Here is a 25,358-nt window from a genome sequence, read left to right on the forward strand (position 1 = left end):
CTGCGTGTGCAATGAGGCGTCGGTTGGGCTTTGCATAGGGCGGTCAAAGGGCTCTGGGGACCGCTTGTATTTGGTATGCTTCTTTTCCTCGTGGGGCGGGCGTGCGGGTTTAGAAGGGCGTCACATGAACTAGCAATCTACATGGCGAATATACTAATTGCCATAAGCGATGGCGAGAAGTGGGCTGGTTGGGTGGTGAGGCTGTGTGAGTCAACGCCGAGGGACTAGGTTCACCCAAACAGCCAGGACAAGCGTGCTTTGTTGGCATCGGCCGCGAGCCGTCCAACTTCTCTGACGCTTGCCAACACCTGAGATATCTATCTCCTCGACAGCCCCGGGCGTGTTTACGCCTGTCTTTGAAGATGAAGCAGGACTCATCATATTGCGGCCTGGACAACCCTGACCACAACATCAAGTTCGTCGTTGGTGTTGCTGATAGCCGTCACCCATGTCGTTCCAACATGAACAATGAGCCCTCGGGGGCCGCAGACGCAAATCCAAGATTGCTTTCATCGTCTTCATGGCTGAGGAACAGGTCTTGGAGGAGATGCTGGCGCTGGACCAGATGATGCTCCAAACGAATTTCCGACCGCTGTGTCGAGTCTACGTTTTCCCAACACTGAAAACTTCCCGAGTTGAACCCCCTGCCATGGCTCGTCGCCGAGAGCATATAATCCCTGTGAAACGCTCAGCACGGCATTGATTCACTAGACACAGGGCGGACTGAGAGCCGGTTTGAGGCTCAGGTTGGTATTTTGCTCATCCAAGATGCCCCTAATGTATGCCCAGCGGATTCCCTACGTGTGACACTCGATGTACTGTGTCTAGCTAGTGTCTTCAAGGTTGTATCATACATGCTGCAGCGGATTGTAAGGTAGTGGTATTGGGTAGCGAGCAGCCAGAAACAATACCAGTAAATTACTGAAACTACCTTACTTCCTTTCCTTGGTTTTGGACTTCTTCCCCTTCTCCTTCGTCTTGTCCTTGGTGGCCTCTTTTGGCTTCTCTTTGACGTCCTCCTTGGCTTTTTCCTTCGCCTCTGCCGGCTTGGATGCCTCATCCTTCGCCTTCTCCGTCTTGTCCGACTTTGCAGGCTTCTGTTGCCCCTCCGCTCCGTTCGGCTCGTCCTCCTTCGCGGGCTTCTTCTCCTGGGGCTTTTTCAGCGCCCTCGGATCCAGCCCACGTCTCCTCATAGCATTCCGCTTCGCCCGCTCGATGTAATCCGCATCCTCATCGTCATCAAAGCCGCCAAAGTCGTCATCCTCGCGCTTCTCTCCCTCTTCAGCTCCAATGGGGGTCTTGTCAACGATGGCATCCTCGTCAGAAGCCTTGGGGGCCTCCGCATCCTTCTTGCCATTCGCCAGGACCGCGTTCTTGGGCGTCGGGCCGATCTTCTTGAACTTGGCGACGAAGAAGCCGTCGACGTTGTACAAATGCGGGTAGTAGCGGCGAGTCAGCTTGAGACTGGGATGGAACGTCTTGCCCATGTAGCTGGTGAAGCCCTCCTTGCCGAACGGAAGTCCAGTCTGGCGAAAGTCAGCCTCTCATCCGAATCCACCGATAGCACTCATCTATAGCATACCTCAACAAGCTTAACATTCGGCCGGCGGCTGAGCGCGTAGTTGACAACTTGCTCACTACAACGAGATTAGCATCTTGACTTTGTTTTGAGTCTCAGCACCACTCACTTTTCTTCCACGCACACGCTACACGTCGAGTAGACAATGTAGCCGCCAGTCTTACTGGCATGATTGGTAGAGTCAATGGCCGCCAAGAGCAGCTGCTTTTGCGTGTGCGGGAGCTGTTGAAAGTCCTTCTCGTCACGGTTGGTCTTAACGGAAGGATCTTTGGCGATAACGCCCGTTCCTGAGCAGGGGGCGTCCAAGAGCACTCTGTCAAACCCGCCGATCACCCGGGGGAACTCCCGGGCATCGTAATTGCAGACAATCACGTTCTATGAATATGGTCAGTTGAGCTTGCACCGAGAGATGAAGATAGGTCCGTACCGTAGCACCAAGGCGGTGAATGTTGCCGATCAGACCCTTGGCACGAGCCTTGTTCGGATCGTTCGCAAAGATGGCACCCGTGTTCTTCATCAGCGCCGCCATATGTGTTGTCTTACCACCGGGAGCCGCTGCCATCTGTCGAGATATGCGTCAGACAAGAGAAGCCGAGGCCGGAATCAGGCTGCTTACATCAAGGCAACGCTCGTTCTCTTGGGGGCACAGGGCCATGACGGGGAGGAAGGAAGACGCGGCTTGCAGAATGTAGTGTCCAGCGAGGTACTCGGGAGTGGCACCGAGAGGAACGCTAATGAGGTCAATTTCTGGCGGTTAAGGTTGAGACGGGGGAGCAGCCGTCCGTACCTTGACTCGAACACTTGCAGGCCGACCTTGGACCACTTGCCGACGGGCTCGAGAACGACGCCGCGGTTGACTGTCAAAGTCAGCGGGGGTTTGATTCTTTCGTGTCAGATAGGGTAACATACTGAGCGCTTGCGCCAGGTCACGGCGATGGGTCCGGAGCGTGTTGGTACGGATGACGACCGGCCGGGCAGTCTGTTGGTGGTTAGCGGTTGTCAACGAGGTGAAGACAGACGTTCATACCTCGTTGGCCTCGAAGAATGCGAAAGCCTCTCTTGGCGGAAACAGGTTCCTTTTTACATTAGTCAAGCTGGCCAAATCCATGGCGCTGCGGTGGAAACATACAGGAGCTTCTCGGCAAGGTATTCGTTGTAGCCGTAGTCTGTTTGACATTGTTAGCTTTGGAGGATTTGAGGGTCAATCATGTCCGGCTTACAGGCACAGATATCCTTGAGCAGCTGGTTGGTGTACTCGACTCTGCTGCGTCCATCCTCGGCCAGGTTCGCAAAGTCCTCCAGCACCCGGATGGTGTCCGTTATCCTGGTCCTCAGCATCTGCAGGTCGGGCGCCAGCAGGCTCTTTGTCTTGGCCGACAACTCGTCCTCTTCTCCATCGTCGAGGACATGGGGCTTATCGCCGTCAATGTTGGTCTGCAGAGCGGCCTCGCGCAGTTCGGCCTCGTTCTCGGCGGCCTCCCGGGCCAATTGCTCGTCCAGCTTCCTCGAAAGACCCTCAATGTTGGCGGCCGTGAGCTTCTCCTCCCGCTCCTCCTCATCCTCGTCCTCGTCGTCTGAGAAGACAAACTTCTCCTTCTTGCCTCCAGTCTCTTGGTCCGAGTCAACCACCGAATCGTTGTCCGAGTCAAGAAAGTCATCCCCAAGGGTAGGCTCGTCCAGGTCAGAGCCGCTGATATCGTCGAGGTTCGACACGTCAAACTCGTCGCCCATCTCCTCGTCCGAGTCGACGTCTTCCCTCACGGGCTTCTTCGCTTTCTTGGTGCCATTGGCCTGCTTCGGGGTCGATTTGGCGGACACCTCCTCGCGGCGCTTCTTGGATGGCTTGTCGTTCTTCGCAGAGGTGCGACGCTTCTTGGTGGACGGCGCCTCGACGGGAACATCATCGACGGGCAGGCCCTTCTTGCGCTTGAGGTTGGCAAAATGCTCTTCGGACAGCGGCTCGGGCGGGCCCTGCTTCTTCATGCGGCGTCCCACACCCATGTTGACGGATAACTCTGGAGGTTCCCGGGCGTGCTGGTCGTGATGGTTTCCAAAGAATCGGCTGTCGCTGGCGGTCGAGCGAGCAACTTGCGAAGTCTAGCCTTTGTTTCTTGCGTGCAGAACTTCTCCGGTGCCAATTTTCCAAAGAAAAACCTTATCGATAAGAACCAAAGCAGTGGGGCTGTCTGCGGAACAGCTTGGCCACTCGCAGCACCTGATTGGCTTCTGATCCACATCACGCTAAACCAGATACGTCAAGACATGGTTGGCTTACGTTCCACCTGTCGGGCCTGGTGGAGGAAGGGGGGGAGGAACCAGCTCAGCCTTTGGGAGAAAGCGACTTGGCCGCATCTGGAGTTCCTGCCACACAACGTACAGGAGACAAGCAAGCAAGCAACAGCAACGGGAGCCCTCACTTCCCAGTTTTGTTAACGGCGAAGGAGAAGAACTCTCGACTTTTCCCATCTTCCATCCCCAAACCCGAATTTCTTCCTCTTCTTCCTCTCCTTCGAATTGAGCGGTTTGGCCATTCTGTCTGTCGCTGTGCCGACACGTACACAGTAACTAATTCGTACAGTCCATTCTAAGGTTCCAGCTGTGGCTCCGCCCACCGTTTCGATTGCCTGTTCGCCGCGTCGTGCGTTTCTGGCCCTTTGACTCGGTCCCAATTTCCGACCCCCTTTCAACAGCTTTCCGCCGTCATCAACCTTCCGTCGAATCCTCTCCCCACGGCAGCTCCCGTCAAGTTGGCTGCTGCCCTCCGTTGATTCCGCGCAGCCGAGCGCATCGACTTCACCATGGCGCCGGCGTTGCCGATCAAGTTCCAGGAGCTGCTTCAGCTCGGCAGCCTGGGCGTCAACCCGACCGCAATCACCTTCAACACATGCGTACGGTTCCTCCCGGATGACGAGCGCAATGTCGTCTCGACCCTGCTGACCTTGCCATTTGTGACGCCAAACAGACCCTCGAATCAGACTCGTTCATCTGCTTGCGGGATAAGAAGGACGAGGCGTCGTCTCCCGAAGTCCTTATCGTCGACCTCAAGAACAGCAACAATGTCATCCGCCGACCCATCAAGGCCGACAGTGCCATCATGCACTGGACGCGCCAGGTCATCGCCCTCAGGGCCCAGGCGCGGACCTTGCAAATTTTCGACCTGGAGCAGAAACAGAAGCTCAAGTCGACAACCATGAGCGAGGACGTTGTCTTCTGGAAGTGGGTAAACGAGAAGACGCTGGGCCTTGTCACGGAGAACGCCGTCTACCACTGGGATGTCTTCGATCCCGCCCAGGCGGCGCCGGTCAAGGTGTTTGAGCGCAACGCGAACCTGGCGGTAGGATGTCCTCCCTTGCGTTTGTATTAGCCCGGGCGGCTCCGCTGACGTCTACGCCACGCCAGGGTAACCAAATCATCAACTACCGGACGAGCGCGGACGGCAAGTGGATGGTGGTGGTCGGCATCTCGCAGCAGCAAGGACGGGTCGTCGGTGCTATGCAGCTCTACTCCAAGGACCGTGGCATCAGCCAGGCCATCGAGGGCCACGCCGCCGCCTTCGGCACCCTGCGCTTGGACGGCGCCCCCGAGGACACGAAGCTCTTCACCTTCGCCGTGCGCACCGCCGTCGGCGCTAAGCTGCACATCGTCGAGGTCGACCACCCCGAGACGAACCCCGTGTTCCCCAAGAAGGCAGTCGACGTCTTCTTCCCCCCAGAAGCCGCGACCGATTTCCCCGTTGCCCTGCAGATCTCGCAAAAGTACGGCATCATCTACCTCATCACCAAGTACGGCTTCATCCACCTGTACGATCTCGAGACCGGCACTTGCATTTTCATGAACCGCATCTCAGGCGATACCATCTTCACTGCGTGCGGCGATCGCGAGTCGAGCGGCGTTCTTGGCATCAACCGCAAGGGCCAGGTGCTCTTCGTGACAGCCGATGAGAATACCCTCGTGCCTTACGTCCTCGAGAGCCACGGCACCGAGCTGGCCCTGAAGCTCGCTTCGCGTGCCGGTCTCCCCGGCGCCGACAATCTCTATCAGCAGCGCTTCGAGCAGCTCTTCGCCAACGGCAACTACCAAGAGGCTGCCAAGGTCGCCGCCAACTCGCCCCGCGGTTTCCTGCGCACGCCCCAGACCATAGAGCGGTTCAAGCGCTTGCCACAGCAGCCCGGGCAGATGTCCCACATCCTGCAGTACTTTGGCCTGCTGCTCGACAAGGGCTCGCTCAACCAGCACGAGACCATTGAGCTCGCCCAGCCCGTCCTGGCCCAGAATCGCAAGCAGCTGCTGCAAAAGTGGCTGACCGAAAACAAGCTCGAGTGCTCCGAGAAGCTTGGTGACATGGTCCGCCCCCACGATCTGACCATGGCCCTGGCCATCTACCTCAAGGCCAACGTGCCTCACAAGGTCGTTGCCGGATTCGCCGAGACGGGCCAGTTCGAGAAGATCCTGCCCTACTGCGCCCAGTCCGGCTACCAGCCCGACTTTGTGCAGCTCCTGCAGCACATTGTTCGCGTCAACCCCGAGAAGGGCGCCGAGTTCGCCACAACGCTTGTCAATCAGGAGGCCGGCCCCCTCGTCGACCTTGAGCGCGTCGTCGATGTGTTCCAGTCGCAGGGTTTGGTCCAGCAGGCGACCGCCTTTCTGCTCGATGCCCTCAAGGACAACCGCCCGGAGCACGGCCACCTCCAGACCCGCCTGCTCGAGATGAACCTGATCAATGCTCCGCAGGTTGCTGATGCCATCTTGGGCAACGACATGTTCTCGCACTTTGACAAGCCCCGCATCGCTGCCCTCTGCGAGCAGGCCGGCCTGCTTCAGAAGGCCCTGGACCTGTACGAGGACCCCGCCGCCATCAAGCGCGTCGTCGTCGTCATTGCCGGCGCGCCCAACTTCAACCCTGACTGGCTGGTTGAGTACTTTGGCCGTCTTTCGGTCGAGCAGTCCGTCGACTGCCTCGATGCCATGATGAAGCACAACATCCGCCAGAACCTGCAGTCGGTGGTCCAGATCGCCACCAAGTACGCCGAGCTGCTTGGGCCCCAGCGCCTCATCGACTTGTTCGAGAAGTACAAGACCTCCGAGGGCCTCTACTACTTCCTGGGCAGCATCGTCAATGTCAGCGAGGACCCGGAGGTCGTCTTCAAGTACATTGAGGCCGCCACCCGCACCGGCCAGATCCGTGAGGTCGAGCGCATCTGCCGCGACAACAATGTCTACAACCCGGAGAAGGTCAAGAACTTCCTTAAGGAGGCCAAGCTTGCCGAGATGCTGCCCCTCATGGTGGTATGCGACCGCTTCAACTTCGTGCACGACCTGGTTCTCTACCTGTACCAGCACCAGCAGTTCAAGTCGATCGAGATCTACGTGCAGCAGGTCAACCCGGCCCGCACCCCCGGTGTCATTGGTGGTCTGCTTGACGTCGACTGCGACGAGAGCATCATCAAGGGCTTGCTGTCCACCGTGAACCCGATCTCCATTCCCATCGACGAGCTCGTGCACGAGGTCGAGACGCGCAACCGCCTCAAGTTACTGCTGCCCTTCCTCGAGGCCACTCTCGCCGCCGGAAACCAGCAGCAGGCCGTGTACAACGCCCTCGCCAAGATCTACATCGACTCTAACAACAACCCCGAGCGGTTCCTCAAGGAGAACGACCAGTACGACACGCTCGTCGTGGGCAAATACTGCGAGAAGCGCGACCCCAACCTCGCTTACATTGCCTACCGCAAGGGCCAAAACGACCTGGAGCTCGTTAACATCACCAACGAGAACTCCATGTACAAGGCCCAGGCCCGCTACCTGCTCGAGCGCGCCGATCGTGAGCTGTGGATGTTCGTGCTGAGCGAGAACAACCTGCATCGCCGCTCCGTCGTCGACCAGGTCATCTCGACCGCCGTGCCCGAGTCGACGGACCCGGCCAAGGTGTCGGAGGCTGTCGCCTGCTTCCTCAATGCCGACCTCCCCACCGAGCTCATTGAGCTCCTCGAGAAGATCGTGCTCGAGCCTTCGCCCTTCAGCGACAACCAGAACCTGCAGAACCTGCTCGTGTTCACCGCTGCCAAGGCCGACAAGGCTCGCGTCATGGACTACATCCACCGCCTCGACAACTTCTCGCCCGATGAGATTGCCAATGTGTGCATTGAGGTTGGCCTTTTCGAGGAGGCCTTCGAGGTGTACAAGAAGATCGACAACAAGGAGGCGGCCGTCAACGTGCTCGTGGAGCATGTCGTCAGCATCGACCGCGCCCAGGCCTATGCTGAGGAGGTGGATGTGCCCCAGGTCTGGAGCAAGGTCGCCAAGGCTCAGCTCGATGGCCTGCGCGTCAGCGACTCGATCGATTCGTACATCAAAGCCGATGACCCCAAGAACTACGCCGAAGTCATCGAGATTGCCGTAGCCGCCGGCAAGAACGAGGAGCTCATCAAGTACCTGCGCATGGCTCGCAAGACGCTGCGCGAGGCTGCCATTGACACGGCGTTGGCCTTTTGCTATGCCCGCCTCGACCAGCTCGCCGAGCTCGAGGACTTCCTGCGCGCCACCAACGTGGCGAACATCGAGGAGTCGGGTGATAAGGCCTATGCTGAAGGCCTTTACGAGGCTGCCAAGATCTTCTTCGCCAGCATCTCCAACTGGGCCAAGCTGGCGACGACGCACGTCCATCTCGCCAACTATCAGGCTGCCGTCGACTGCGCGCGCAAGGCCAACAACATCAAGGTTTGGCGCGAGGTGCACGAGGCGTGTGTTGACAAGAAGGAGTTCCGCCTGGCTCAGATCTGCGGTCTCAACCTCATTGTCGACGCCGAGCAGCTGCAGGCCCTCGTCAAGCAATACGAGCGCAACGGCTACTTTGACGAGCTCATCAGCCTGCTCGAGCAGGGTCTTGGTCTTGAGCGCGCCCACATGGGCATGTTCACCGAGCTGGGCATCGCTCTGTCCAAGTACCACCCGGAGCGCCTCATGGAGCACCTCAAGCTCTTCTGGAGCCGCATGAACCTGCCCAAGCTGATCCGCGCCTGCGAGGAGGCCCACCTGTGGCCTGAGCTGGTGTTCTGCTACTACCACTATGACGAGTTTGACAATGCCGCCCTCGCCGTCATGGAGCGGCCCGAGAACTCGTGGGAGCACCAACAGTTCAAGGAGATCGTCGTCAAGGTCGCCAATCTCGAGATTTACTACAAGGCCATCAACTTCTATCTGGAGCAGCATCCCTCGCTGCTGACGGACCTGCTCCAGGTCCTCACGCCCCGCATCGACGTCAACCGCGTCGTCCGCATGTTCCAGAAGTCGGACAATCTGCCGCTCATCAAGCCTTTCCTCCTGAGCGTCCAGTCCCAGAACAAGCGCACTGTCAATGACGCCATCAACGACCTGCTCATTGAGGAGGAGGACTACAAGACGCTTCGCGACTCGGTCGAGAACTACGACAACTACGATGCCGTCGACCTGGCTGGCCGCCTCGAGAAGCATGATCTTGTCTTCTTCCGCCAGATTGCCGCCAACATCTACCGCAAGAACAAGCGCTGGGAGAAGTCCATCAACCTGTCCAAACAGGACAAGCTGTGGAAGGACGCCATCGAGACGGCCGCCATTTCTGGAAAGTCCGAGGTTGTTGAGGAGCTGCTGCGCTACGTAAGTTTTCGAAACCCGAGCCTCTGTTGTTCTTCGCTGACCCTTTCAGTTCGTCGATATCGGCAACCGCGAGTGTTATGTCGGCATGCTCTACGCATGCTACGACCTGATCCGCCCGGATATTGTCCTGGAGCTGTCGTGGCGCAACGGCCTGCACGACTTCACCATGCCCTACATGATCAACCTGCTGTGCCAGCAGACCAAGGAGCTGGCGGCCCTCAAGGCGGACAACGAGGCGCGCAAGGCCAAGGAGAAGGAGCAGGAGAAGGTGGAGGACAATACGCCTATCCTCGGCGGCACCCGTCTTATGATTACAGCAGGGCCGTCCAGCGCTGCTGCGCCCCCGTACGTGCCTAACGGCTTCGCGCCGCAGCCGACCGGGTTTGGCTTTTAGAAGGCGCGGCAGTAGCCGGTCCGGGTCAATGTAACGGTTTTGCGTAGTATCATCTGCGGCGCAGTCGGGGCGGCTTGACAGGGGTTGCTGGGTGGATATTGTTTGTGTTATGACGACGTGCTGTATGATAGGGATGTTAGGTACGGATGAGGTTACTTGTCTCCGGCAATGGCTTGAGAGTATCTACGTCTCGATTTCTGGTTGCCCGATGCTTCACCATCGCTCTCGGTTCTCAACTGTCTTGTCTCTTCCACTGATGCTCTCCGTCGCCATGCTCTAATCTTCCGCCCCCTTTTCAAGGCTCCGCCCACAAGGACCGCACTCCTCTGAGCCCCTGCTATGGAGGCTTGGTAGGCAGGCAGAGTGGGGCGAAGGATTTAGCCCTGCGACGCTGTAGATTAGCTACCCGATGCAACGATGCGGCAAAGATCATGCGTAAGCTACGCAGTAGTTATTACCTGAAGGCTTCAACTCGCGACAATGGAACAACCATCCAGCTCAAAATGCGCAAGGATCCCCCATTCTCTCACCACGATGTCTATTCATACAGGTTCATCTGACCGTCCCATCTTTACTCTCCAACTTTGTCCGCCCGTTCACTAGCAAAATGAGACTCTCGTCCTGGCTGCCCGCCGCCGCTGCGGCCCTGGCCGCCGCGCAGACCGAGTCGACGACCACCAAGGGCAGCCCTGACGGTCAGTTCGAGATCGACATCGTCTTCCCACGCAACAACCAGACATACAAGATGGCCGACGTGTTCCCCATTGTCTTCGCCATCCAGAACGTCTCGGCCCTGCGCTCCATGGCGCCCAACATTACCATCCACTGGGGCTTCCACCCCAACTGGCCGAGGGGCTACTACGGCAACTTGGTGGACGAAGGCAAGTTCTCTCTTTCCGACCTGGCCGAGCTCGACGGCGACGAGGACTCGTCCACGGGCCAACCCCTCCTCCTCGTCGCCGCCACCAACGCCACCTCGTGGATCCACCGCATCGAGGAGCCCGGCCACCGCATCGACCTCCAGTGGGCCGTCCGCGCCTGGAACACCTCCTGTGACGATGACGCCAGCACCATCTGGGGCGGCTACTACAGGTTCCTCGTCGCCCGCGCCTGGGGCGACCACCACCCGGACGCGCACCGGGGCCCCATCCTCGATCCCGTCGTCACGCCCACCGCCAGCACCACCCCGGCCCCGGGCGCCGACGACGGCAACATTGAGACCTGCCCGGACCCGGTCGGCGTCTACCAGGTTGGCAGGAACGCCACCGATCCCGCGTGCGGCATCGCGACCCAGCTGTTTGGCTTGCCCAGCTGGCACGACGGGCCCATCATCGACGCGGCCAAGGTTGCGCAGCCGTGCAACGTCAAGATTGACGAGGCCAAGGCGAGCAGCATCATGAGCCAGGCGTCGGCTTTGGTGACGGCCGCGGCGTCACCGACGTCGGAGGACTGGTCCACATGGACGCCATCGAGCACGGGAGCCGCGCCGACAGTGGGGCCGGCGAGCCCGGTGCAGACGGCGTTTGCTGCGGCGGTGGTTTTGGGTGGGCTAATGTTGTGAATGGTGTTAAGAATCATGTAATAAATTAATGCGTGAAGGGAAAAGCATTGTCTTCCTCTCATATCATCTTTTCCATGCATCATGCCAGGTGTTGGAGATCCCCCCCCAACAGCGAGAGCAGGCTTATAAACCACAGCGTCTACTGCTGGGGACATGGGTGTAACCGAGGATCATGAGAAGAAACCATCGAGAAATCCGGAACGTCACATTGCCGGACATAGAACATAGAGCATTGATACCCCGAATTAATGGAAGCCAGTTACAGAACAACAATAACTTTGCGATCTATGAATCAGAAAGACTTGCATGCTCCCCAAGCTTACGCGTCACTGGACTCTTGCTTCCGTCCAATCCGTAAGATGATCCACCGTCCAGGCTACCTAGTCCTGTTGCCAGCCTTCCCTCCCTCAGCCCATCGCACTTAGGCTCAGCCCTTGGGTGGGAATGATACCATCCTGGCTGCCGAGGAATGGCTACTTATTCGCAGCCTCGGGCCGGACAATGCGGCAGACGAGGTCCGAGCCGTCAACCGAGTCTCCTTCGCGCACCAGGAGCTGCGACACGACACCGTTGTGAGGGGCCGAAATGACCATTTCCTGCAGAGCGCACCGGCGGTTAGCAGTTGGTTCAGACAAAATCGCTCTCAGTGTCAACTCCACTTACCATCTTCATGGCGCTCAGCACAGCGAGCGGGTCGCCCTTCTTGACTTCGCTGCCATCGTGGACACGGAGCTCGACGAGGACACCGGCCATAGGAGCGCCGACCTGGCTTGAGTCGGTAGGGTCGGCCTTGGGGCGGCTGACGTTCTCGATCGAGGCCGTCTTGTCATCGACAGTGACCTGGCGAACCTCGCCATTGACCTCGTAGAAGACCTCGCGCTGGCCCGTGTTCTCGGACAGAGGGCCGATGGCGAGAAGCTTGAGGATGAGAACCTTGCCCTTCTCGATCTCCACGTGGAACTCCTCGCCAATCTCGGGCTTGGAAAGGAAGTACTTGGTCGGCAGCACCGAGAGGTCTCCATACTTGGCGAGGAACTTCCTGTAGTCCTCGTAGACCTTGGGGTACATGAGGTAGCTGGCAACGTCACACTCCGTGATGCCACCGCCGAACTTGCGGGCGAGCTCCTTCTTGGTCTTGGCAAAATCGACAGGCTCCAGGTAGAGACCAGGACGCTTGTCGAACTTGCGGCGGCCGCGGAGGGCATCGGTGCGAAGCGGCTCCGGGAAGCCACCGTACGGCTGGCCCATCATACCCTCGAAGAACTCGAGCACCGAGCCCGGGAAGTCGAGCTCGGAGGCGCGAGCCCTGACGTCCTCGGGGGTGAGCTTGTTGGAAACCATAAACTGTGCCAGATCGCCAACAACCTTGGACGTCGGAGTGACCTTGACGATGTCGCCAAGAAGCTGGTTGGCTTGCTCGTACGCCTTCTTGGTCTCAATCCACTGTGAGCCCAGACCAAGTTGCGAAGCTTGGAACATCATGTTGGTAAGCTGGCCACCAGGGATTTCGTGCTCGTACACTTCGGGGTCGGGGCCCGTGAGATGAGCCTCGAAGGGCGAGTACAGGAGGCGGATCTGAGACCAGTACGCGTCCAGGGCGCGCACATGCTGGATGTTGAGACCGGGGTCCCTATCAGTGCCCTCGAGCGAAGCGAGGATAGCGTTGATGCTGGGCTGCGACGTCATGCCGGAGAGACTGTCCGTGGCGGCGTCGACGGCATCGGCTCCAGCCATGGCGCAAGCCACCATCGAAGCAACGCCAGTGCCTGCCGAGTCGTGCGTGTGCACGTGGATAGGGAGATCAGGGTACTTCTTCCGGATCGCGCCGATGAGGAGGGTAGCGGCATGAGGCTTCAGAACGCCAGCCATATCCTTGATTCCAAGGACATCAATGTCGAGAGCCACAAGCTTGTCGACAAGGTCAAGATAGTACTCGAGGTTGTACTTCTTCTTGGGGTTGAGCATGTCGCCACTGTAGCAGACGGTGCCTTCACAGACACCTCCCGCCTTCTGGACGGCCTTGATGCCAACCTCAAGCTGGTTGATGTCGTTGAGCGCATCGAAGACGCGGAAGATGTCAACGCCGTTCTTCTTGGCCTGCTCCACGAAGTGGTAGATGGCGTTGTCGGGCAGGGAGGCGTACGCAACACCGTTGGCACCACGAAGCAGCATCTGGAAGGGGATGTTCGGCACCAACGCGCGCAGCTTGCGAAGGCGGTCCCAGGGATCCTCGTACAAGAACCTCATGGACACGTCAAACGTGGCGCCACCCCATGCCTCAAGGCTGTAGAGGTTGTGGAGAGCGTGACTGGTCTCCCTGGCGATATTGGCCATATCGATGGTGCGGACACGGGTGGCCAGGAGTGACTGGTGAGCACTGCCATCATGTCAGCCATCACAAGGTTCGCCAAAAGAGTAACATGTCCGGAGATCGCTTACTCTCTCCAAGTTGTGTCCATAAGAAGGCAGCCCTTGTACTCGCGGATCGCCTTGGCAAATGCCTTGGGACCCTGCTCAAGAATGATGTGGCGCCATCCCTTCGTGCATGGCTTTGAGGTGTCGATCTTGTTGCCGGCCTCGTCGTACAGCGTCGGGATCATGACCTCGCCCTTGAACTTGGGCTCGCCGACCTGGCCAACAACCTGAGGACCGTTCACAGCCAAATTGCCGAGGTACGCCAGCAGTTTCTGCGCACGGTTCTGGCTGCCGGTAAGCTCGAAGAGCTCAGGGGTGTCCTGTGTTGCTGCTGTCAGTTATGCCGGCCAACTCTCGGCGCGAATTATAGGATGCTTACATCGATAAACGTGGTCCAAACTTTGCTTTCAATGAACGTGGGATGCGTGAGCAGGGTGGTCAGGAACGGGATGTTGGTTTTCACGCCCTGTGCGCTGTGAGCGTGTGCCAAAGCATATGATCCATGGTGGCGATACGTACGCGAATCCTGAACTCGACAAGAGCTCTGACAGCCTTCCGCCTGGCGATTTCGTAGGTGCTTCCGTGGCACGACAGCTTGGTGAGCATGCTATCATAGTGGGCTGAAAGGTTGTTAGTAGAGAGTTCGAAACGTTAACTGGAGGATCGAAACCAACGGAGACGAAACAAACACCAAAGTAAAAAAGGGAATAAAAAAGGGGAAAATGAGAAAAAAAAAGAAAAAGAACAACAAAGAATAAAAAGGGAAGAAAAGGGGGGAAAGGAAAAAGGAAAAAGGGGGGAAACAGAAGGAAAAGAAAAAAAGAAGGAAAAATAGAGAGAGGAAGGAACAAGAAGGAGGCAATAAAAGATCAAAGGATACGTACGAGTGATAACAGCGCCAGCAAAACCGTTTCCACCGTCAAGACGCACTCCGTTACCGCCAGCTGACCTGTACACCTCAATCCTCCCAGTATCCGGCTGGAAGTTCTTGGCCGGGTCCTCGGTCGTGATACGGGTCTGGATGGCAAAACCGCGCGTCGAGATGCGGTCCTGGGTCAGGCCGAGCTGCTCCAGCGTGGCGCCGGCGGCGATCTGGATCTGCGCGGCGACGATGTCGATACCCGTGATCATCTCCGTGATCTATTCAGGCCGTCAGCACCATCCTGCAGCGGTACATCGGCTTGACAGGAATACTGACCGTGTGCTCGACTTGAATACGAGGGTTGACCTCGATGAAGTACAGGCCCTTGCTGTCCACCAAGAATTCGGCCGTTGCGACGTTGCCTAAATGTGTTTTACCAGGGTTAGGATATTCACAGATGGCTTCACCCTTGAGAGCGGAAACGTACGCAGCTTGACCGACTTCGCGATTTTAATCGCGTATTCCAACATGGCATCACGGATATCAACCGGGAGGTCCTTGGCGGGCGCAATCTCGACGACCTTCTGGTGCCGGCGCTGGACAGAGCAGTCGCGCTCGTAGAGATGGACGACGTTGCCATAGTTATCGGCGACAAGCTGGACTTCGATGTGCTTGGGCTTGTCGAGGAAGCGCTCGACGAAGACGGTGCCGTTGCCGAAGGCGCTCTTGGCTTCGGACGTGGCGCGCTCAAAGGCCTCCTTGAGAGACTCCTTCTCGCGGACGACGCGCATGCCACGGCCGCCACCACCGTAAGCGGCTTTGATGATGATCGGGAAGCCGTACTCGTCTGTGAACTTCTTGACCTCCTCAAAGGTCTCCACAGGGCCTTCAGTACCGGGAACGACCGGAACGCCGGCGGCGATGGCGATGCGGCGGGCGGAAACCTTGTCGCCGAGGGCATCAATCGTCTCGGGCGTAGGTCCGACAAACTACAACCATCAGCTCGAGCCCAGTATTGGGATTTGGGGAAGATCAGAGACATACGATCAGACCGGCCTTCTCGACGGCGCGCGCAAAGTCGGCGTTCTCGGACAGGAAACCATAACCTTGGAATGGTCAGCGCTTGGAATCAAGCCTAGTCCTCGGGGCAACATACCAGGATGGATCATCTGGGCCCCGTGCTCGAGCGCGATCTTGATGATCTCGTCGCCAGCGAGGTAGGCCGCGACCGGGGTATACGAGCCCCGTTTCCCAATCAAGTAGGATTCGTCAGCCTTTTGCCTATGCATGGAAAGGCGATCCTCATAGCTAGGGCGGTCAGCATGGTGTTGGACGGCGAGCGGAGGCAGGGGTGTCGTACCTGAAGACGGCGATGGTGTGGAGCGAGAGCTCGTGGGCCTGCGATCTGGATGTCAGTGGCTATGACGCGAATCCATTGAGTGTCCTGGAACAAAGACTCACCGTCCTGAAGATCTGTCAAAGCGCATGTCAGTGAGCGCGGTGGTCGATATGGGCAGAGACGCAGCATGCTGGGACTAGACGTACACGAATCGCTAGAAGCAAGATCAGCACATAGCCTAGCAACGGATAGCGCGGGAATCACTTACGGATTTCACCACGGTTGGCGACTGTTTGGTGGTGAGGTTAGTCTCTTTCTCCAGGCCGCCCCATAAACTTCTCCCAACGGCTTCTTCGCCTTTCCCTTTCTCCGCGACGGCATTTGTCTGCGAAGACACGTACCCAGAATCTTGTTGATCTTCATGATGGTCGAAGAGGCGCGCTACTCAAGGAGGTGGTGGTTAGTACACAGAGAGATGTTCATGGGGGCATGAGAGAACCAACAATGCGCTGGACGGTCCTTGGCTCCGCCGGAGCATCTCCATCCTCGAAGACGTCCTCATGGTTGCTGAGTGCCTTTTGAGACGCCATGGCTGCTCAATTGCACGTTCGTCGGCAGTCGCTGGCGGTAGGAATACGAGCAAACGAGCAAAGAGAGAGAAAGGAGAGAAAAAAGTCAGAGGCGAAGGGACAAGAGAATCCGGGACTCAAATGGTGGGGTGGTGTTTGCGGCGCGATCCCTGAGCAAGGGTATGACGGTGATAGATGGCGGGGTCAAAGACTGACAAGGGGGGGGGAGCCCGATGTTGGTGGGGCAGATGAGTGGGAGGAAGCGGAGCCTCCCTGGGCTCAGGTGAGTATCCCGGCTATTCTGGGTTCGCCCTTCCCCGTTTCCAGAGTTGTCCAGTCTCACAACCAGAGCTAATCGAGGCAGCTTGGCAGTGGCGGACCAGACGGGCGGGCGCGGGATACATCCTGCGACCCAAGCTCTAGCGCTCTGCATGCAACGTTGGGGAGGCAGGAGATGAGGGGAAATCAGGAGGTCACCCGAAATCTGGATGTGCCGATGAGCGGATTTTGGACCACGTCAAGCCAGGAACGGTCCAACTATCTAGCCATGGAATCGTCACCGCGATGCGCCTTCACGTCCATCTGGAACTCGCAACGTTTTCTGTCGGGATGTGATTGGCATCCCGTCGCAACTGTCCACTTTCTCTCGCTTCCTGGCAGCACATGGTTGAGCAGAACATGGTGCGTGTTTCAAAAGCATGTGCTTGGCCGGTCCATCAAGATCGGACACTTCCCTATCAGGACATCCGGATACCCGTCGGAGCCCTCTTCCCATCTCATTCTTTGTCCGCCGCGGCATAGGCCATCTCAACAAACCCAATGGGTCACATGCCCGAGTATGGAGAAGCCCTGTGATGTATCCACTGCATGTTGCTCATAAAAATCATGACCTCGAGCGCACAACCTCTGCGGACAAGAGCCAAACCACCTGTAACTTGCCTGAACAAGCGCTTTACAAGGTGCGTAGCGCCCGCCAATTGGCCGCCGGTCATCGGAGGTGCTTCGAGCCCCGCCAACCAGGGTCCGGCGATTTGTCTTCATAAACAGGGGGGAGCGGGCGTTGTCCAAGCGCGTCACGCAGAGCAAAATCCCACCAGGGAGCTGCATTGGGCCCGCTGCCAACCGCGGGCGGCGCGGGGGGCTCAGCATCCCATCACCTACTCGGTAACTCGGCCGTGGGGAGCCGGACCCGAGCCGACGCCCGGTTCTTGTTGATGAACCGGATTTTGCACCTCCTCTTTGACGCCTCAAGTTCCACCAGCCAACCAGAGCCGTGCTGCTTTCTGAGCTGTTTGGCTAAGAACCACTTGAACGCAGATAACCCCCATTTCTCCCGCAAAGGGAGAGCGAGGGACATCATGACTCGCCAAGGCCGTCGCTATCCTTTCCCTGGCCGAACCAAAGCGTATGATCATCATGGCAGCGTATTCCAATGTCCGAGGTTTGACTTACCATGCTCGCCGACCTCCGGGTGGGCCCGGGCTCCGGAGGTCCAGGAGATAAATTGAGGCTCGCCATGTGCCGGACATTTTCGTCCAGCCGAGGATGGCCTGCCATGGAAGGCCATCAATGTTCGCATGTCCGAGGAACTCTGGTAAAGATCAGAGCTAGGTGAGTCACCACAGCATCGGGGCCGGGCCATCCCGTCATCAACAGGCACCGAGTGAAATCCACACTGCGTTACATCTTCAAACGATTCAAAATTGGCGCCGGGTAGTTTGTCTCAGTGGCCGCGATGAAGTGCCGGGAGATTCAACAACACAATATGGATCAAGCAGGGAGGGGAGTGAGGAAGGAAGGGGGGAGGACAGAGTCACAGGAGAGAATAACGATCGCCTCAAGGATTGGAAACCTCCTCTTCATGTAGCTTCTGATCTTCACTTCTATGTGTGAAGGACGTGTTGGGGTGTCCGTGGTGTTACGGCATGTCCCTGTCCAAAAAGAGTGTGGCCGACGGTGTAGAAATCCACCTCTTTGGCAACATAAGTATACCAGAGCTCTCCGGCATTAACGCGGGACGAGGCTTTCTTCGAGCCATCACCTCGAGTTGCTCGCTCCAACACAACGGCTGGGGGGTCACAGCAGCTCCAAACATCAGATCCTCACTGTGATTTGGCAAAGAAGGACTCAAAAGTCTTGGAGATCTCGGCATGGCATTGCTCCTGCGTGCCAACATCGGGAGCCTGGTCCTCGCGCCCCAAGTTCAACACGAACTACGGCGTAAGGATGCAACTTGACGCAAACACCAGCATTAGCGTCAAGGCGCGAAGCATGCAGCCGCCATAAACCTCAGAGACAAAGCAGCTAGGAAAAAGTATAGTATGTACGTCCAATCATTGCGACCTGCCCCATGGTGTAAGAGACAAACCGCACCCAAGATCGAGCGCCGGAGCAAGGCTCCGTCCTTCTCCATTCTGATCGAAAACCTACGATTTAGGTCGTGGGCCGCAGCGCAGGCTGCATGCCGTGAGGCATACAGCCCGGGGGCCTCGCGATCGCGTGTGCAGTTCCGAATGAATGTTGGATTTTGCGTTGTTCATGGAGAAGAGAAGAGGAAAGGGAAAGAGGGAAATTCCAGAAATTTTTTGGCGGTTTTGGGTTGGAGCCGGCCGAGTGGGGCCAACCGGCCCATGTGTGGCTGGAGCGTCAGCGTGTATGTGGGGCATCTGTGGCTTGACGACCCCCGGTATCCGGCATGCCGGGCTCGGCTGGTTACGGCTTTCGACCTGAAGCTCGCAGTCAAGTTTCAACCTCATCCCTTAGAATTGGCCTCGACGTTGGCCGCCACACTTACTTTCATGCACATAGATCCTTGACCTGACACACAACTGCGCTGCGCGGCCTACGGTTCAGCATGAGCGTAACAGCATCCACCATCCCGCGGTTTCTGCTCCCGCGCCTGAGCTGGGGGCCGGCCCCTCTCTCACTCACAACGACCCTCCCCCGCGCATCAGCAGCATGTGCCGGGATGACAGCATGGCGAATGACCCCACGGAGGACACTTCATGCCGGGCCTGTGACGGATGGAGCGACAAGACCGAGGGCGACGACGCCAACGAAGCGGTGCGGTTGCGGCGCACGAGAGACCAACAACGGCTCGATCCATCTGGGCAGCATCGCCCGCAACCCAACCCTCCGGCAATCCTTCCACGCCTCGGCAGCGCGCCGGCGCGACCACCACTTCGACACCCTCCGTTTTGTGCAGCGGCTGCAGCAGGAGGGCTTCACCGAGGAACAATCGGTGGCCATGATGAGGGTGCTCAACGACGTCATTGAGGAGAGGTAAGGCTCCCCTGGCCGGGAAAACAATGCCGTGGTTGAACCCACACGGCTGACGCGGATGCTCCCGCCCCCCAGCATCCAAAACCTCACCCGCACCATGGTCCCCCGCGAAGAAGCCGCCAAAACCACCTACACCCAAAAGGTCGACTTCGCCAAGCTCCGCAGCGAGCTCCTCTCCGCCGACAGCACCGAGTCGACGGCCACACGGGCCGCGCACGAACGGCTGGCCAACGACATCGCCAAGCTGAGCGGCCGCTTGCGCGACGAGATCTCCCGGACGCAGGCGAGCGTGCGGCTGGACCTGAACCTGGAAAAGGGCAGGATTCGCGAGGAGGCAGTGTCGCAGGAGCTCAAGATCAAGGAGACCGAGACAAAGATCGAGCAGGAGGCCGCTGCACTGAGGCAGCAGCTTGAGCAAGTCAAATTTCAGACGCTGCAGTGGTTGATTGGCGTATGTACGGGTTTCGCGGCGCTGCTGTTGGGTGCTTGGCGGTTGTTGATGTGAAGGGGGTCGGCAGGTGGGAGGATATACCTTATCTCGCCCGAACTGAGCCATAAAGCTGGTGTATCCACTGTTCAGTACGTGCGTCATACATGAGCTCGGTGCTGTTCTCTTCTCATGCTCAGCCTCATGCAATCATGGACAAATCACTACGCGCATATGTGGCTGGAGTACCAGATACTTGCAACAGGACAGTCACATCAAAGGGGGTTCACATCTACACATATGATACCGTAAGTCGCTCTCAATGTATCCTGGTTGAGAAGCAAGAACTAGCTAACAAACAAAAAGCGTACTCAAATGGCAGATCGTCTCGACGGTCCGTACTCAAGTTCCTACACACCGTGGACCGATGATATGCAAATGCGCCTAGGCTAGTCGTTGCGGCGCCATCATGAGAAGAAGCCTCCTGCAGGCCGCACCTGTCGATGGGGGCTTTAAGGAACCCCAGGAGGAGAAATGAAGCGTACTATGGGATGCATAGGTGCGGGATATTGTTACGCGGGACGATGCTGCCGTCAATGTGTCCAACCGTGTAACCTGCTATATGAAGCCGCCGAGCCAGGCGCCGTGGGCCCTTGACCCTCTGTTCCTCCAGGACACGGTTGAAACACGTTGACCTGAAGAGAAGAAAGGATGGCATAAGGAACGGAACGTCTGTCGGGATCCGTGTTAGTCAGGCTGCGTGCGGGCCGGGAAGAAGAGAGGTGAACGAGAGAAAGAAAAGCAAAGAAGGAAAAAGGGAGAGAAAAAAGGCAAAGAAAAAGAGGAAAGAAAGAAAGAAAGAAAGAAAGAAAGAAAGAAAGAAAAGATTAAAAAAGAAGAAGAAAAATAAAACTGACCTAAGCCTCGAGAATGCTGCGCGCCGCGTTGTACATGGCGTGCAGGTCGCGGGTGGCCTTGGTGCAGATACCGTCGGGAGCCGAGCAAGAGGCCTCGCGCTTCCAGTCGAGGCTGCGCTTCATCCTGAGGGCGTTGCCGGCGTCGATGGCGTTGACGACGGCCACGGCCGCGCGTTTGGCCTTCCAGCACGCCTGGCCCTCGCTGGTGCAGCGCTTGACCTCCTCGAGGGCGACCTCGCTGCCGTCGCGCTTCCAGCACGAGCCGCCGGCGAAGCGAGAGCAGTGGCGATCGGGCTCGCGAGCCTCCACCGGGGCATCGCGCTTCCAGCACGGCATGCCGAGGAACTGGGTGCACCAGCCGGGCTCGGGGTCGCGGCGGACGGGGGTGGCGACGTCGCGCGGGACGTGGGTGACCTCGTCACGCTTGTTCCAGCAGGGGACGCCGTTGGCCTGAGTGCAGCCCTCGGGCTCACGCTTGGCAACCTCGTTGCCGGCGGCGGGGGACTCCTCGCGCTTCCAGCACGGCATGCCTAGGAACTGCGTGCACCAGCCGGGCTCGGGGTCGCGGCGGACCGGGGTGGCGGGCTCCTCGCGCTTCCAGCACGGCATGCCCAGGAACTGCGTGCACCAGCCGGGAGCCGGGCCGCGCTTCACCTTGGTGGGGAGGTCCTTCTCGGTGCGCTTCCAGCACGGCATGCCGAGGAACTGCGTGCACCAGCCGGGCTCGGCATCGCGCTTCTCGGAGGGCTTGTCGGCGATGGTCGGGGTGGCGATGGAGTCGTAGAAGTAGCGCGGATTGTCGTGGGCCGCCGCAATGGCGAGGGCCAGCTCGTGGAGCTGGCGCCGCGCAATGTAGGAGAGCTCGCCGCTGCTCTCCTCGCGGGTGACCAGGCCGGCGTTCTCACGGATGGTCTCGGAAAAGGCCTCGGCGGCGCGCTTGACGGTGTGGCAGGACTGGCCCTCGGTCTCGCAGTAGCGCTTGTCCTGGTCGAAAACGGCGGCTGAGGCCGTGACCGCCAGGAGAGCGATGGGGAGGGTGAACTTCATCTTGTCGTGACTTGGGGAGCGGGTTGATTCGTCGGGTTGGTATGGATTTTTTTGGGGTTAACGACCCTCTGGATTGTCTTTGGCTTGGTCGGGGTGAGGATGAGAGGAGACGACATGGTGATCGAGGTGGTCGACGACGGCTCTTATAGAAGCTGTTGAGAACAGCAGCTGGCTATTCAGGAGTAGCCCTTATTGTCGCGATGGTTGGTGGGCTCGTCCACACAGCACGTAACATTCAACGACCTGCGGAACCGCGCTCTTGCTACCACATGGCCTCTCCAACAAACATCAATCATCCCGCTTGTCCCGAGGACAAGGGAGTAGGCAAACGACACGCATTGATCTCAGAAAGATGCCGCGGTCGAAGAAAGACTTATTCAGACCCTAATCAGGTAGTCCTGGATCTCGTGGCGGCGGCGGCGACAAGGCCAGGGACAAAGCGTCCCTCGATGGTGACCAGAGCTACATGACAAACTCCGCCGAGCCTCGTCAATCGAGCACGAGGTCGATGTCTGAGACCAATGTTCTCGAAGCGCAAAGATGTGGTGTGTCCTGGTGTTTCTGTTACGAGGCCGGCGTTGCCCCCTGTTGAGTGTGTATTCAGAACCCTTTTAGGAAGGTGTGGCTTATTGATGAAAAGGGCAGCCCCTTGAACACTTGGGGTGGGCGGCAAGCAGCCAATTTCATGACCCGCAACAGGCGTCTCCCGCACAAACTCGATGGTTTATGGGAAATGTGACAGTTCAAAGTACATAGTTTGCCTTTGGCGCGCAGGATTTCTTTGCTTGGGTGAGAAGTCGGGTGTAATGTTGGCCGAGTTTCTTGAGAGCTGGGGGACAGGTGAGCCCCGTCGCTCCCCTGACTCGACACACAGCAGCTAATACCGGCAAGGATACATATGTACCTCCCTCAAGTATAGAGATGCCAATTCGAAAGTTTTATGTGGATGTTGGATAACGGAATATGGCCCCTGGCCCTGTGACTGAAGGCACCGTTGGATGGACTTCAACCCCCCCCCCCCCCCCCGGCCCCCACGTGGCAGAAGTTGCCCACATGGTTCTAGACCGCCGGGTCGTCATTCCTTCTCTACAGCCCGTCCGTTACTCCGTTACTCCAAACTTCTTTTTCTCCTTTTTCTCAAGTGGCAAGGAAGTGTGCGGGGAGGGATCCAGAGATCCTTGGACCCCTGGGTAGGTACGTAAGGACCCGTCCCACATCCTATTCCCCTTCACCACAGCTGGGAGCCAAGTGTCTCTCATTCAGCCAACAAACACTGCCACGTGCTGCAAGGAGTCCAAGCCTGGAATGCGTCAGCTCTATCCGCACGAGTAACGGGACCGGACAAGGCTTGCAGCGGTAGAGTAATCGGTGTTTATAGAACTAGTACTCGCCGTGCATCAGGTATGGTTCAGACTAATGCGGTCGGTCAATATACAGCCCTTTCTTGATATCCGTATGTCCAGTTAGCCAAAAAGTAGAGAACCAATTAGGAAAATCACGAAGAAAGCAGAGAGGAGAGGGAACAATGACCGCAACTACAGAAATGCTCAGTGGTTAATGGGACAAGGCATGCGTCCTGAAGCCGTCTCCCTTGCTGATGGTGTTACCCCTGACGAGAGCCAACATCCTTCAGCTTAGGGACCAGAGCGGGGTTCCAAGATCCCAACGGTGTACCGCGAACGTGGCTCCGCCTCTTTGCAACATCTAGAAACGAGAGGCCTCTGTCCCATCAACAGAAAACAGAAGCATCACATGCTACCTATCCGAATAAGCACAGAAACCATGCGTATCTCCGTGCTTGCCTCCTCATAGCCGCCGGCGGGTCTGCCTGACATGAGCAGCAGGGGGCCGAATGGGCAGAGGGGTATGAGGAGCAGGTGGTGTTGTCTCTACGACCTCGACGGCACGCTGTGGCCGTTGTTGTTGTTCTATTTGGTGTTGCCCGGTGGGCCGCACCCGTGGGGAGGGGCTCTGTCTTGGCATCCGAAACAGCGGGGCAGGAAAGGCATGACCGGATGGCGGGGGCAAGCTCGTGAACAGCTCTCTCTCTGGATCATCCGACCTTATGTTATGGTTCATGTCACAAATGACCTCGGTCAGATCCTGGCTGAGCCAGTTGATCCCCCGCCTCTCTGGAAAGTGACTCGCCAGCTGAGGGCAATAGGGCTGGTACGCCCTCCTCCTCAGCGCACTACCAGTCCGCGGTCGTGCTGTGGGATGTTCAGAGACATGAGGGCTGTTAGCAATTAGGGAGTGAGAGGCTCTCCCAAGAGTATGAGGACTCGGAGCAGGCAGCTGCTGTGTGGCTTGCGATATAGTGGGCTGGCAAAGCGTTGTGGTGTTAGATGGTGGCCTCGAAGACTGGGGGTTTAGCCAGCGCAGAAACCCCGAGAACATCTCGTGGCTCGGTATCAAGTCATTGCGTTGTTCCGATTAAGAGAGGGGGGAACAGCAGAACCTGGACTTTCATGGTAGAAGCGGGGGTATTTATAGACCTGGGAGCAAGAGAAACCTTGACAAAGGACTAGCTTCCACCGGGTTCGCTGTTGGGGATGCAATTCTACCACATTCTCGAGTTTATAATTCACCTATGCATACATGCATGCTTTTTCTCAAAAGACATTGTTTGGCTCTTTCAAACTGTTGTCAGCATGTGCTCTTGTTCAATGTCTTTGAAGCTCTGATGTGTCAGAAAGTGCAAATATGTCAAGGAACCAAGTCTCAACGCAAGGGAGTAAACACAAAGAGCTTGACTACTTGACACTGGTGAGTGATGTTTGGCCTAGCTTACACACTTAAAGGACTGGTGGTATAGTGTCACTAAACTGTGCTGGCTTTGGCCTCAATCTACACTCTGGCCTCGGGAGGTCAGCCCCGACTCCGCAAACAAATGAGCTAGCTGACAACTCCGTGCTACTAGTGACACGTTTTGTGACCTTTCCATTGAGGTGGCAGCTATCAGCCATCGGGCTGATGATTTCAATCTTGAAATATGTGGCAATTGGTGATGTTTTAAGGAGATCACGGCGCGCCGGAGAACAGAATCAATTACGGACACCCCCAAGGCGGGAATCTCGACGCGGCGAGCGGCCCTCATCCTGATGGCTACGACCATGGCGGCCACCATCACAGCGAGCAGATCTCAGCACAACACCACGTATCACATCGTGAAACCCTAAATAAAACCGTATCCTGGCGGTAACGTGGTGGCTAGGGCTTAAGAATCATCTCTTTTCCCACGGAGAGAAACATTTCTCGTTTTTTTTTTTCCCCTCCCCTCTTCCCCATCAGACACGGCCACACTGGGTCGGACGACACCCCTCGGCCCAACCCTTGA

At 57.7% G+C, this 25,358-nt stretch overlaps 6 protein-coding genes across 6 annotated transcripts; 3 read left to right on the plus strand and 3 right to left on the minus strand.

Moving 5' to 3' along the window:
* Positions 1-932: 932 nt before the first annotated feature.
* Positions 933-3,580, minus strand: VTJ83DRAFT_2446 (uncharacterized protein; the record flags this gene model as incomplete). The annotated part of the gene is made up of 10 exons (XM_071008717.1): positions 933-1,526; positions 1,583-1,637; positions 1,689-1,954; positions 2,007-2,141; positions 2,196-2,310; positions 2,367-2,436; positions 2,489-2,558; positions 2,607-2,655; positions 2,709-2,745; positions 2,800-3,580. 10 exons carry the CDS (start codon positions 3,578-3,580, stop codon positions 933-935), a joined length of 2,172 nt encoding a protein of 723 aa, XP_070868986.1.
* Positions 3,581-4,377: 797 nt separating this feature from the next.
* Positions 4,378-9,602, plus strand: VTJ83DRAFT_2447 (uncharacterized protein; the record flags this gene model as incomplete). The annotated part of the gene is made up of 4 exons (XM_071008718.1): positions 4,378-4,467; positions 4,542-4,913; positions 4,979-9,208; positions 9,258-9,602. 4 exons carry the CDS (start codon positions 4,378-4,380, stop codon positions 9,600-9,602), a joined length of 5,037 nt encoding a protein of 1,678 aa, XP_070868987.1.
* Positions 9,603-10,209: 607 nt separating this feature from the next.
* Positions 10,210-11,163, plus strand: VTJ83DRAFT_2448 (uncharacterized protein; the record flags this gene model as incomplete). Its single annotated transcript, XM_071008719.1, has 1 exon — positions 10,210-11,163. One exon carries the CDS (start codon positions 10,210-10,212, stop codon positions 11,161-11,163), a length of 954 nt encoding a protein of 317 aa, XP_070868988.1.
* A 473-nt stretch (positions 11,164-11,636) lies between these two features.
* On the minus strand, positions 11,637-16,369 carry VTJ83DRAFT_2449 (uncharacterized protein; the record flags this gene model as incomplete). The annotated part of the gene is made up of 16 exons (XM_071008720.1): positions 11,637-11,759; positions 11,827-13,540; positions 13,603-13,898; positions 13,958-14,044; positions 14,098-14,198; positions 14,463-14,718; positions 14,777-14,862; positions 14,928-15,429; positions 15,485-15,546; positions 15,597-15,748; positions 15,801-15,838; positions 15,902-15,913; positions 15,986-15,993; positions 16,048-16,068; positions 16,181-16,220; positions 16,283-16,369. 16 exons carry the CDS (start codon positions 16,367-16,369, stop codon positions 11,637-11,639), a joined length of 3,585 nt encoding a protein of 1,194 aa, XP_070868989.1.
* Positions 16,370-19,202: 2,833 nt separating this feature from the next.
* VTJ83DRAFT_2450 (uncharacterized protein) lies at positions 19,203-20,135 on the plus strand (the record flags this gene model as incomplete). Its single annotated transcript, XM_071008722.1, has 2 exons — positions 19,203-19,630; positions 19,706-20,135. 2 exons carry the CDS (start codon positions 19,203-19,205, stop codon positions 20,133-20,135), a joined length of 858 nt encoding a protein of 285 aa, XP_070868990.1.
* An 839-nt stretch (positions 20,136-20,974) lies between these two features.
* VTJ83DRAFT_2451 (uncharacterized protein) lies at positions 20,975-22,021 on the minus strand (the record flags this gene model as incomplete). The annotated part of the gene is made up of 1 exon (XM_071008723.1): positions 20,975-22,021. The coding sequence occupies one exon, from the start codon at positions 22,019-22,021 to the stop codon at positions 20,975-20,977; it is 1,047 nt and encodes a 348-aa protein (XP_070868991.1).
* Between the last annotated feature and the right edge of the window lie 3,337 nt (positions 22,022-25,358).

The sequence above is a fragment of the Remersonia thermophila genome, chromosome 2, assembly GCF_042764415.1.
Source record: "Remersonia thermophila strain ATCC 22073 chromosome 2, whole genome shotgun sequence".
In the NCBI taxonomy this organism is placed as follows: domain Eukaryota; kingdom Fungi; phylum Ascomycota; class Sordariomycetes; order Sordariales; family Chaetomiaceae; genus Remersonia; species Remersonia thermophila.